Source organism: Crassostrea angulata, chromosome 6 (genome assembly GCF_025612915.1).
Source record: "Crassostrea angulata isolate pt1a10 chromosome 6, ASM2561291v2, whole genome shotgun sequence".
NCBI lineage: Eukaryota > Metazoa > Mollusca > Bivalvia > Ostreida > Ostreidae > Magallana > Magallana angulata.
Window position 1 is genome coordinate 33,011,844 of NC_069116.1, and position 14,288 is coordinate 33,026,131.

At 32.6% G+C, this 14,288-nt stretch overlaps 1 protein-coding gene across 1 annotated transcript in view; it reads left to right on the forward strand.

Annotated features, from left to right (window-relative positions):
* LOC128189057 (uncharacterized) overlaps positions 1-14,288 on the forward strand; it is a 97,118-nt gene that overhangs the window by 484 nt on the left and 82,346 nt on the right. The window contains exons 2-12 of the mRNA XM_052860484.1: positions 5,967-6,057; positions 6,491-6,524; positions 6,921-7,053; positions 7,410-7,470; positions 7,823-7,929; positions 8,476-8,558; positions 9,578-9,636; positions 10,217-10,338; positions 10,641-10,731; positions 10,993-11,104; positions 11,221-11,395. Coding sequence (XP_052716444.1) covers positions 5,967-6,057; positions 6,491-6,524; positions 6,921-7,053; positions 7,410-7,470; positions 7,823-7,929; positions 8,476-8,558; positions 9,578-9,636; positions 10,217-10,338; positions 10,641-10,731; positions 10,993-11,104; positions 11,221-11,395 — 1,068 coding nt within the window. The remainder of the gene's footprint in view (positions 1-5,966; positions 6,058-6,490; positions 6,525-6,920; positions 7,054-7,409; positions 7,471-7,822; positions 7,930-8,475; positions 8,559-9,577; positions 9,637-10,216; positions 10,339-10,640; positions 10,732-10,992; positions 11,105-11,220; positions 11,396-14,288) is intronic.

A 14,288-nucleotide genomic window follows, 5' to 3' on the forward strand; every position in this document is an offset into this window, starting at 1 on the left:
CCGTTTGTCATTTAACAACTCAGTCTAAACTGACATTCAAATGATTTGATTAAGACGTTCGGTATCACACATACGATGGGTAAAATTAAAAAAGCACCATAAAGTATAGTATTTACCTGTCTTTTGAATAGTGAATATTGTATATCTGGAAATCTGCAAAATGTTTTGACAGTCTTATGTTCACATGTACATGTATTTCTTGGATATGATCGTTTAAAAATTCAGCAAATATGCTTTCATGGGGACCTTACAAAATCTTCGAACGATTCTTCGCTGCACTGCAATCATAAGTCTTAAAGTTTCTTTTAAATTTCTTTTAAAAATAATCTTATCACGCTGTGATGAAAGTTGAATAACTGCAAAGTCATTTATCGGAAGAATAAGTAATTATACGTGTATATCTTCTTCTTTTTTATCTTCAATTTAAATTTTGAAGGTACCGGTTATTCATCAATGGCGACATGTTTTGCGACAAACCCGCTACATTTTGGTCTTAAATTGATAGTTGTTGTTTTTACAGTTTTCTTTTTTGTATCGATTCCCCTCTTTTGATAGAAAACAACACTTGAGGAACTGTGGGAAAAAAACAAACAAACACAAAAGGACAAGCTTTTATCTACATTGTCAGTGACGTTTGGGTTTTCTTTCATATTTTCCGTCACCCGTTTGTCGCCCTAAGGGTATAACGGTGCGGACAATTACAAAACCAAAACAATACATGTACGGACCGTTGCTATAGATGATAGGACAGGGAATGAACTCCTTCTGAAAAAAAAACTAAGATTCGTAAACTTGTCCTTACGTCTGTCTTGTGTAATCAGATATTACGATGGTCGTGGTTATTTTGGACGGTTATCATTGCATCTCTTTTAAATAAAAAAATACCCCAAAATTAAAAATAAAATATACAGATTTTTCTTTACAAAATAATTATTTGTAGTTTAACAAATCACACCTGAAAATCATTTTTCATACGTTGATAAAGGAGGCACAAAAAATTTTATACTGGCGTTGAATAGTACACTCGTAAGTGTAATGTTAATTAGAGTCTAATTAAATGCATACTTAACATAATGATACAATATCAATAAGCATTACATTTAGTTTTATTATATTAAACCCTCTGTCTTTTAATTAATTCTATTATTGTCAACACAAAATGTAAAGGATTTGGGCAATTTAGGTAAATATATTAAGAATGCTGTTGTAATCAGAAAACTTCATGTATAAACTTGCATTTTTTTCATGTGACCAGTATATGTATTGTAACATGTGTATATTAATTGTATATGTCTATGAGCTGTACAGCTGTTGACTAATAAACAATACAATAGTTAAAAAAAAAAAAGGAGAAAGAGAAGGTAGATAAGATGCATGCTAAAAATTGCACTCAACATAATTTTTCGCCAATGGCATACATCTTTAATTTTATCAATATATCATTTAATTAATTACCACTTCAATACATTAATTGTAAAGAGGTTTAATAATTTATCAAAGATAGTAAATAGAATATAATAAAAATCTATAAATTACACACTCGCGTAAATAAAACATGAAACAAGTTACATCATCAAGTATTCGTCATTTTATTACGCAGTTGCTCAATATTTGAACAAACTTTTAAAAAGTATAAAGTTGTCTTCTTGATGCTATTGTTAAGATAATTCTTGGTCTGTAACAAGTGTAGACTAGGATGAAAAGTGCAAAAGAGTATTAATCTTTATGTTCAGTGAATCGAAGATATATCGACTTCTTTTATCTACATATTGGATCTTTGTAGTCAGTTTCTATTGTTATCAACTTGCATTGTGTGACGACGATTTTTCGTTTTTTGTGTATGTAACAACACCCCGAATTCATTTTATCCGAAATTTAAAATACACATGATGTGTGATCAAATGTGATCAGATGAGAAATTGCAGCAAAAACATTTTGTTTGACATCGGGGGAAATACTTCTTTTTTTTTAAAATCCGGGTACAAATTGAAGTGCCTTGGTTTGAGCATGGATCCTGGAAACAAATGGAGTAACCAACGACAACAAACAAATACCTGTCGTATTATGACCATAAAAATACCATCCCCGACTCGCTTAGGAGAACAAGGAATCATGTAGTCATTTACATAAACATGTAAATACAAATTGATTTTATTTTTGTGTAAATTTTTTAAACCATTATTTGCAATTTGATCGGGTTATTTTCGTTTCGGTTTCATTTATCTGGAAATCGGTGTATTTTTTAAAAATCATGTGTTCATTATACAGAATAATGTGTGTCAAGGTATTGGACCCCCCCCCCCTCCCTACCACTCCGCCGACTGTGAAATTTCGCATTACGATGGGAAAACAAAATTAAACAACGGTGTCTCTATCTTGTATATGGGTTTAATGACAAAATACTTTTTGTGATTCAGCTTATCTTTTAAAAAAAAAGTTCGACATAATTTAGACCATTGATGAAATACAACATTAACATAGATACAAGAGTACAAAATAAAAAAATGCAAACGCCCAACCAACTAAATAATACCCTTACGAATGCCCCATACGAAAACCCCGCACAGACAAGCAATTTGTGACGTGCAATGGTCACTTGGTGATTTATTCAAGGTATCCTGTGTCATCATGCAGATGGATATTGAATAACCGCAATTTTTTGTTGTTGTTTGTTTCAAATCCCCTCTCTTTTCAAACTGTTGTTTTAATTGCAATTTTTGTTATAAATTTCGGTTTTAAACAGAAAGATTTTTTTTTGAAATCAGATTACGAACTTTAATTTGCTCTTGACGCGAAGCGGTCATCGGCAAATCGCCTTAGCGGGAGATCAATACAAGACGGTGAACCCACACATCCCAAATAATACATATTAGATATTGGTGATATTGTGCGATTTGTTGATACTAATGGGCCGATCAGTAGATTCCTCGTGAAAATATTTTCTAACCTATTTTACCATTATACGTTTCTGTTGATCTTTTGATTTCAAGCAAGTCAAAATATATTAAACCAACAATCTTTACAAAATAACTTCCATTTAACATTGTGACGTACATGCAGAGACCAACCGCCGAACAAAATTGCTTCTGTTTACTGGTCGTAATGGTTTTGCCTCGGGGTGTGGAGGGGGGGGGGGGGGTAATTCTTTGGAAGGGAACAGAGTAAAAAAAATAAACAACAGTAAAAATTTATTTAGCTTCTCTCCCACTCCTCCCAAGTTTGCTTTAATGCCTGTGTATCCTTCCTGTGGCAATGGTTTACCATATCACTCTGCAAACTGAGGCCATAGCTTTTTATAATAGTTACATAGTATTTATTCAAGACCCTCCCCCTTCCCAAGAATAAAGACTAAGTCCGTATAGATCGAAGTAAGAAAAAGACACATTATCGTACAAATTTGAAAATGTAACAGAATTCAGCAACCCACCCTCACCCAAAAAGATTCGAAAAATAAATATCCAATGAAACAATGTAAATTACTTCTTTGAAAGCTTGTTCAGGTCTCATTTTATTCGACCTTAAATTTTTCTTATGAATATGATGGTTTGACAAAAATTCATTTACCCGACTCAACACAAAAACTTTTATTTATCATATTTTTAAATTTTGTTTTGAGAATATAGGTCGGTCGATTTTGTAAAACATAAATTTAAAACAAAAAGGCATATCAACAGTAAAATTAAAATAAGAAAAATTATTTGTGTCAGGTAATATTTGCAATTTTCAGATGTTTTAAGATATACATGTTTATATAACTAGCCTACATAATGTCTGTATGTTTTGTTATTTGCGATGTATGAAAATGATTAAGAAGAAAGTGAATAAAAGCTTATAAAGATCACCCCGAAAATAGCAAACGGTATTTGTTTGCCAAGGCTGAAAGTCCTTCCCCTCTGCTCTTTTCCAATTATGACCTGGATCTATTATTTTGGCGAAAGAAAAGCGAATTTGCTTTATCATATTTGCCGGATCTCAATTATTATCACAAAAAGACTTTGTTGATTTAACGAATGTATGCACGACAATGTGTATTGCAAGAACCCTTTGATCTTACCCCGGGTCAGAAAGAAATCCGCAATCAAATTAAAATATTAGAACTTCAATCGGCTCCCCGGTTTTCGATACGAATCGAAGATCGCATCCACGCGACGTAACAAAAACCGTTAATTAAGCGAATGGAAGTTTTGATTTTAATTTGTAAATTGAAAAATCCGTAGTTAATCCTTTAATTGAATCCTGAATGTTGTTTATTCAATTATTAATACCTTAACTACTTACAATAAAATGCATGTTTTTACAGAAAGGGGTTAATATAACTAACTAAAGTGTCATATACAGTATAAATCAATTAAAAACTAAAGTGTCATATACAGTATAAATCAATTAAAAAAACTTTTGACACTTTTTGACATAAACAAAAATCGAATTCTTCGCGAACTTTTCATATGTTAGCATTTTTATGTAAAGGACAATAAACAAACATTAATTACATGTATGATCTATCCGTTTTCGTTAATTTGATTCAATGTGGTATGTGGTTGTACTTAATTGGTGTCATAAAACTGCAATGGAGAAAACATAAAGCGAGGCACTCTCTGAGGAACAAAGATGAATTGATATACTTTCAACTGTATTTCATAAAATTTTAAAATCTTAAACATAAAGAAAATCTTTATTTCTAAAACACGCAAAATATTTTGTTTTGATTATTTTATGGGGGGGGGTGTACTATGGTGTTTTTAGATTTTCTGTGACTGCTCAAGAAAATTTACTGTATGAATACATATCCATCGCAAAATCTACAATAGATCGAGGTTTTTATCAGAAATACAATCTTCCGAGTAATGTAATTTTGTTAAGTTGAAAATGTAAGAATTCTAGTTTCTAGAAACTTAATTTTTTAAGCACGTTGCTTTAGCTGTATATTTTTTTTTTCAATTTTAATTTTCCTAAAAAATTTGATTTTTTAATTTTTTTTTTATTTCCCGGCAGTTATTATTTGTTTGTTTGTTTTTTTTTTAAAAGCACCTTAATTAATTAAACAACTTCTTTTATTGCATGGTTAAGGTACAACTACTTTTTTATATCTTACTTGCTTTTCGTGTAAATTTATTTCTTACCAACAAAACCAGTCAGCATCAGATGGAGTGTTTCTCTCTTTTCTTGTCGTATTTTACCCTGTTACTGTGATAAATTAAATCTTTCTTAATATTTTTTCTTTTTCTTTTGTGTAAATTAACTTTTTCAGAACTTGTTCATTACCACAAAAAAGTTCCCTCTATTTCGTGAACTGTTTAAAAAACACCTTAATCCTACCTGAGGCATAGCCAGTCTCAGACGACAGCTAATGCAATGTATTTTAACTGATTTTTATTTTATATGTTTATTCACACTTAATCTGTCATCTTATGAATTTTTCTATGTACATGCTGCTAAAATGCCATCAGTTACTCAATAGCTACATGTATTTAATTAATTGATTTCTTCACTTTATATGACTTTAAATTGTAAACTATCGTCATTTGGAATCAGACCTTCGCTGCTGATGCATGTACCTAACTCATGTTTACAAATGTATATTAATATATTCCATGCAAAGTATACCTGTATAAAAGTATGAAAAACTCGTTTTGGTTTGTTGGAGATTTTATGAATCTGGGCTAAACAATAATGAATAAATGTTGAAGTTGACACCAAAAAGGTTTTTAAATTCTTTTTCTTCCTTTTTCCCTCCCTAATTCCACTCAAGACGCCCTGACATGGAACAAACTAGACGGCAAAAAAAAATTGAAAACCGCCTTAGATTACTACAATTTCTATTCAGCTGGGTTTTTGTTATTTACTAGGTGACTCAGGCCATGGGGTCTCCAATATGCAATTAATAAATTTAGATTGTTATTTGCTCGAATAAATACTCTAAAATATCAACATGATTATTATTTATTGATGTGTGAATTTTATTCTAGGTCGGCTATACAAATATACAACAAAGAGCCGAGGGACAGGAATTACTGCTGAAAGTGCACACTTTCAATCTTGCACCTGAAAATGATCCAAGTAAGTTTTCCGATGTAACAATTTTTGGACAACTCGAAAATGTAATTCGAGGAGCCAGCAGGGGAGAGTCGTATCTCCATTTTGTGAAGCACTTTTTTTCAAGATAAACAATAAATCATGAGCTGCACAATAATGATAATCTTAAGGATATTTTCTTTCACATTCCTTTAAGGTTAAAGCACCAGTTACTGGTCTGCAAGTCTCAACACAATGGTGCTTTTTTGCCTAAACAAAATGCTAAATATTGTTCATTTTGAAAATTTAGAAAACAATAATTACATTTTCGTACATGTTGTTTCGTTATTAATTTGTCTCTGGTACATGGCGCCTACAGTATAGTTCGATCGTGTAACGGACATCGATATATTAATATGTACATATATTTTGTCAAATTCAAGAATTTTTACTATCATCTAAGATATTTTTATTTCAGCTGTAAAGGGTGCAGACTACGACTTTTCAAAATGGTAAGTAAATATATCGTTGAAACCTCCCCTCCCAAAATGAATGGTATGCCCCACTTACTTCCTGTCACGTGATTAATCAGCATCCCGACCATGCGATAAAATCAAGTGGTGAGATCTATACAAATGGAAAAGACTAACCCCACAAAAAGTAATAAATTATATAGTTTCAAGACAGAGTAGCAAATGACATTTGTATTAACCTAAGAGCCAAATTCCCGTTTGCGTTAGTTGAGAATTTTGCCCGAGGCCGGAGACTTTAGGAAACGATGACGTTAGGGGTTTTGGTTTAACTCGTGTTATCAATGGTACCAAATTAAGTTGTTAATTGAATCCAATGAGTCGTATCTGCCTTAATATAAATTAAAATGTCAAATTTATTTGCATTGCGTGTTTCAGGTTCTCCTTCGTGATTTCACCTCGAGGGGAGATAACTCATGTTTATCACCCTGCAGGAGAGGACGAGGAGGTCATTGTCTCCAAGAAGGGCTTCGCTGCTTTGTTTGCATCGAGGCTGCATGAAGAGGGAGAGGTATATGCCTTTGTTTTTCTGTCCAAAAGTGCATCGATCATGATCCAAACTGCTATACTGGCAGAAGACCAGTTTTGGTCGAATAGCTCCAACGATTCTCGCCAGTGCTTTGTAATGTCATTTTATATTTGTTGAACAAATCAAAATTTCACAGAAAATGACGTAATAATGCACTGTCAAGAAATGATACTTGGCAAAAATTTGTCTTAGACTAGTTTATACTGCATTACATTTTAATTCTACAATCTCTTTAAGTTATATCAGAGACATGTATACTTAGTACATCTGTCCAAGGTTATAGTCATAGAATAATCATGTTTGAGAGCATTGAATTTTAATGTTTATCTTTATTCCAGGTGCCAGGAAAGGTTGGAAATGAAGGATTCACCTACCATATTACAGAACATGGACACGAGGGTACGTGTAGAGAAATAATGAATCAACCGAATTATCATAACTGATACCAAATGTTGAATTCTGAGTTTTCGTTTTTGGATAGCAAAAATTAGTATTCTATTGGATTAAGTTGGTGTATGGTGTTTGGTAATAAACTTTATATGTAAATATTGAAATAAACAGTAATTTAGTAAAACATGACATTATTATATACATAATGTCAGAGTGACAGAATAATTTATTTGGTATTATTAGCATGTATATTGAAAATCATACTAAACATTGAAGTTTTGATAATTCAAGGCCATCAAATTATATCAACTTACAGTGAGTTTTATACGTACATCTTACATTTGGTTTCTTATTTTGCCAGGTGAACACAATGCAACCTACACAGTAGCTCCCTCTCAGGAAGGTCTCAAGTTTACCAAAGTTCGTCATGGCCATCCCGTGCAGTATGCCAGAGCCAACTACAGCAAGGTAACTTTAGACCAGCCAGACTGTCGCCAGTCAGAGCATGGGTTTAGTGGTTATAGACATTTTGGCCAGCCTAACCTAAAGGTCACTAGAGGCCAGCTGAATTTTCAGAAGAGCTTAGGCTTGTAAACACTTCCAGAAATTTCCTATCCCTTTAACACATATTTTGGCAAGTTTTCTTTATGCTAAACAGACCACACAAGATCACATTAGATCTGGTTAAGATGTGCATTTAATGCTGTGACAAACTGCATGGTGTTCCATTCAAGGGAAGTTAGTTACTGTCACCCCTTTAACAGCAGAAAAATTTGCATCACAAAAACAGCTAAAATTTCTGGTCTGTACTTGGGAGACCCATGCTATGACCAAAAAAAAATTAACACCATTCATGCTTTTTTCAAAACTTTTTAGTCTAGTATAAGTGCTTTTATTTGATGTGGAAGGAATCATATGCCAAGATTTTATCTCATATCTGAACATTGATCCATGAATGAATATAGATTGATTATTATTCACTATTTTCTTCTCATTCTTTTCTTTTCCCCCCAGACAATGCATTATCATGACTTCTTGGGGACAATTCACAGTGTCCTTATTGATGAGAGCTTTAAATCGCCAACAACACCGCCAGGGTAAGCCTTTAAATTATTATCACTGTCTATCCTTGGCATGCTTTTTACTTCCATTGATGGGTTATTTATGGTCTTTACTATTACAAATATCAGTCCATGTGTACGGAACTTTCTCTCTGTCCTTTTCTTGGGTGTAATTAAAATTTGAATTTAGATTAAAGGAACCTCACTACACTTATACTTTTTATGACACGATGTCACAAGATTGTGATTTAAATGTTTTATTTTAAATTGTGTGTATCATCAGTATGGTTTGATATCATCATAGCATAGGGGTTAAAGTATTGGGCTTATGAACCGCAGATCATGAGTTTGAATCTGCCTGGGGCTTTTGTTGTTCACATTACTGAATTAAATTTTTTGGCCCCCTTTCGGAGAAAGTGCAGCATATTGCTTTGAAACTGTCGTTGAGTCGGTCCACCAATAGTTTCCGTTCGTTTTCTTTGCAGAGGTTGCACATTCTAAAATGGTACGATCAAGCAATTTTTTTACAGAGCTCTTGGACTTCCAAGAAAATTCCAATTATTTGCAGTTTCAGTACATTTTCTTTGCAGAGGTTGCACAATGCATACTGAAATAAAATTTGTATGCAGATTTATCATAAGAGTATCTAGGAACCTATAATTCTAAAACATTTTAGTTTAGACACGTCATATTTGATAGGTTGTTGCATCTCAGATAGTTCCAGTAGATGACCCCTATTGATTATAAGTTCAAAAAGGTCAATTTCATTTCCATTTATATGGCCCATAATGTATTCTGCATATAATAAAGGCTTGTGCACCATATGGGCATAAGTGTATAACAAACATCTCTTGTTGAAAATGTAAATTTTTATCCCAAATTGCACATTTGTTCACCGATTTGACTTATAAACTTCTTATTCATCATGCTGTCTATCATAGACAAGTGATTTTTTTTAGGGGGGGTGGGGGTTTGAGAAATAATTACAGAAGTTAACCATATTAAAAATGGAATATGTGCATGAATTTCAAATGTCAATCATTACATGCTTTCAGGTTTGATCCCCATGCTGGGATGAGAAAAATTAAAGCAGTCAATGAATTTAGTACCATGGGTAAGTTATACAATGAAGTATAATGGCATGGATTTTAACTTTTCAAAAGAAAATGAAGAGATATCACAAACAGAATACAGGATTATCTGATATACAGTACAAAAAACTTGTACCTGTACTAATAAATCTGCGAAATAATTTTTTTAAATCATCAAACTTGTTATTACAATTTAAGCTACAATGATTTTCTAATAAGTGGGAGATAACTCTCGGTACAAAGGAATGATAAACCTTTATCGATAATCTGTTTTAAATTAATTGAGTTTGGAAGCAGCTTGGTTAAAAATATTGGGAACATGATCATCTTGCTAAGAAAAAAATGTATTACGATATTTGAATGTCATTTTAAAAAATAATTCAGCAACCTTGATCAGTATATTTCCAGTAAGTGCAATCAGATTTTGATGAAATAAATTTGTTTTAATTCTAGATCTGAAAGGGAGACTTTTCATGCATTTGTTTTTTGCTTTGTATGCAAGTGTTGATGGTTGTTAAATTAATCCCACTGGACAATATGGTCAAAATTTTGGGATGAAAATTAAAAAGCAAATTGATTACTAGAACTGTATTTGGTTTGTAGCTTACCCTGAAATGGCCTATGTAAGTCAAGGAAACCTTCACTTCCTCACCAGACATGTAGACAAGCAAGAATGGAGGAAACCCAATAAGAACATGCTGACTGTATCCATTAAGCTGGGGAATGTAATAGCTCTTATTCTTTGTTAATTGGATCAAACTTCTAGTTGCTATTTTCAACTGCAATTTCAGTACCATGTATTAAAGATTCAAATTATTTTACAATCTTTTAAGGGTTATTGTAGAAAAACCGCCATATTATATGATCAAAGTTTTTATTTTTAATGATTGAAAGTACTGTACATTCCCAAATGTTCAAAAGGATTTTGATTTATAAAGTCCAAAATAACAGCAAAAAATTGAAATGTGAGGAACTAATTTTGAAATTTTAATTTGAGCGGGAACTATAAGACAAATGCATCTTGTAGATAAAACCTCGCAGGAAATATCTCAATGTGACAGAAGCAAGAAAGGAAATAGTCGGGAATCTTACCTGCATGGAGAACCAACCGGATCAGGGTTTGTATCAAATACACATGTATAAACATTTGAGTCTTATTTAAGTATTCTGGAAATCATTCATTTTATGTCTGACTTAAAGATAATGTTTGTGGTTTCAAAGCCTGAAGATATTTTTATACATTTATATATATATATGTATAAGTTGATTTTATATTAGGCATATAGATTTTTATAAATGGATCTTCATTGGATTTGAATTTAATCTGTCAACATTTAATGAATATAATAATGAGTATGATATCTTATTTACTTTTCCAGGAGCCCCAGCACAGACTGTGTGCTTTAGGAAAATAGTTGATGTTTTAGAAATCCTCCCAGATGAGGAAATCATAAACATCGCTCATTTTTATTTTACCAAACTTCAGCCAACGTAAGATTGCATTGATTTTTAGCCTTTAATTCCAGTTTTTTTTATTTCAAATTTTTATTGCTGTGTAAAATACCTTAAAAATAAGCTAATAAAAAGCTCTTTTATTTTATGCTCAGAGTGGCAAAATACAGAATTGCCACGGAGAACATGATAGATGCCTATGGTGTCCTAGCTACAGAGTTGGCAGAGAAACTTCTAGCAGAGAAGATATTCCTGAGTCCTAATCCCAACCATGACTATGTCAAGAGAGTGCTGACTCACGTAGTGTCCAATGACAAGCCACCGAGTGAGGTAAAAACAGTATAACATGACTAAATGTTGATATAGAACCATTTTTACAAGAGCTTGGACTTTGGGTAGTTGGTGTCAAACTGCAATGTGACGTAGGCCTGTCTATTTCATTGTAGGCCACTCAGCCATCCCTCTTTGAAATCAACACTATTTGTCTTGCTTTTGAGCTAAGACTACTCAATCGGTGTATATTTCACCTGAATCAAGCATCATTTTTAACTTGTTTTGACTCAAGAAATAGATAGTTACATCCTATTGAAAGTCCAAGGCCTTGTTAAAATGGTTCTACATACAGTGTATTTGGCTCATATCAAGACTCCCCAGTTTTTAGCTCACCTGAGCTGAAAGCTCAAGTGAGCTTTTCTGATCACCTTTTGTCCGTCGTCCGTCTGTCCGTCTGTCCGTCCGTCCGTCTGTCCGTCCGTCTGTAAACTTTTTACATTCTGAACTTCTTCTCTAAAACCGCTTATCCAATTTCAACCAAATTTAGCACAAAGCATCCTTATGGGAGGGCGAATATAAATTGCAGAAATAAAAGTCCGATCTATATTCAAAGCGGAGAAAACCTTGAAACTGTAGAAAAAGGGGGGTGCATTTTTAAAAATCTTCTTCTCAAGAACTACTGATTCCAATTCAACGTAGTTTAGCATAAATTATCCTTATGGGAAGGAAAATATAAATTGCAAAAATTAAGGTCTAATTCTGTTTCAAATCTGGGTTATTGCGAAAATAATAATAAAGGAAAGGCGTGTTTCAATCGGGCTCGGCATCCGGTAAAATAGGTAGACAAGACTTGGCCTGGGCAAAACAAAAGATTGGCAGTTATTAATCTGCCAATCTCATTAAAACTTCAGGATATTTGATGGACCAGTATATTTGTATTTGCTGTAAATATTGCTGCAAAATAATGCGTATTTGGAATTGACGATTGTCGATCTGCCCCGGCTTTTATTTTGCCACGGCCCGGGTTTGTTTACCCATTTTACCAAGACTCGTATTCCATACTTCTAAAACGAGGTTCTTTGTTTAACGCAGCCATGACATTATACGAAAAAGGGTCGATCTGACTATGATGAATTTGCTTGTTGTGCAACAGTTCGCGAATGAAGGGAAATTTTTGAAACATGTAAAATATATTGGTGCCGATTTTGTGAAGTAAATTGAGGCTAAATATTTCAATGCGTTGACAGTTTTCACACATGACGTTGATGTTAGCTTGTTCTGATTTTCGTTTCGTTTTTCATTATTTATGCTTTGTAACCTGGGAACTATCGTCTGTATTTCGTGATTTTTACGTATCAAATCAAACAGAGACTTCGGTAAATCAAACAGTTAACTGTTTACCTGCGCAAATTAAGCAAAATCTGATGTATCAAAAAAGTACTGAAATACAATTCATTCTATCGGTAATTCGGCATTATCTTTTGCGTAATGGTAGATTAATGCAATAGGTTTTGTTGAGATGCTCGCCATTTTCTCGAGTTTATTCAGTTTAAATAGAGTTTGATATCTCTGTCGGAAATATGTAGGTATATACATGTATATATATATAATTCATTTCGAAAAAATAAATTGTGTTCTTTATTTGTTATAGTGCATGTTTCTTGTGTTTAATTGTTTTCAATTTCTATCTACTAACCATATTCGAATTATAAGCAAGATACAGATATTTGCTCACAATTCTATGTTTGTACACAGATCTTAAAAACTAAAGATTAAAAAAGTAAAAAAAATTGTCAATATTTATTAAGAAAATTTTCAAAGTCTCTGCTTCCAGAAACCAACTTTAACAAATTATTGTATTGTAAACTTAACCTTTTTTCGTCATTATTACTCCTACTGTACATGTGATCCTTGACTGTGTTTGTGTACATTTGTATAAACTGATTTTGAGCCTCAAATACCAGTGAACCGGTCTTGAGTGAATAAAAGAATTGAAAATCTTAGGCTATTCTTTTTTTCCATTTTAAATGCTGAATAGGAAATACCAAGTTAAAAATCTTAAGCTGAATGTAATAAACTCATGTGAACAAAATCTGACTCAAACCTAGGCGAACTGTGAGCTCTGTATCTTGCTTATAATTCTACGATTGACGTTGAAATTTTGGTTGAACATTGGAAATTCTAAATGAATTAGAGTATGTTAAATACTTGTACAAACAAAATAAATAATGATATTCTGTATAAACCTACTCTCTGGGCCCCCCTCTTTATACAATAAATAATGTGAAATCTACATCAATTTTGATAGTTTTTCAGACACGGGTAAATAAAAACGACATCTTTAAAACAGTTTCCATAGTTCTGACACATTTCTGTTGCGGGGATAAAGTAATTATCGCTATTCCTAAGAAAATATCACAGCGGAAATTTATCCTGGTTTGTACTCGAAGTAAATAACAGTCATTTAATTATAACGGAGAAGACAAATAAAAATTTTGAATGTTTTTAATTTGAGGAATTGAGCACATTGAGGTACAATTTTCTTCTTCACATCCACATGTAGGATTTTTAAAATAAAAAACAATAACTATTATTTTTTTTTTAAGAATACAATAACTAGTAAGCAGTTGATGAAAAAAAATTGTACCTATATGCTTTCATATATTTTGATCGCTTTACAAAGTGGGGGGGGGGGGGGGCAGAACGAAAATATAGGGAATTGGAAGTTAACAACTTAACAGTGTACTCCTACCAAATGTTTAGTTTTATATCTTGCGTAGGATTTTCTTATTCTGGTAAAAAATAGTATTTCATGGAGGTACAATGTCAAAGATTACGTGTATGCAAAAATAAGTGTAAAATTCGAATACTTTACAATATTTATTTTTTGTTATTCTACCGAGGGACCATACGAAACAATATCTTTTGAACGCCCATTGTTGCTCAGGTG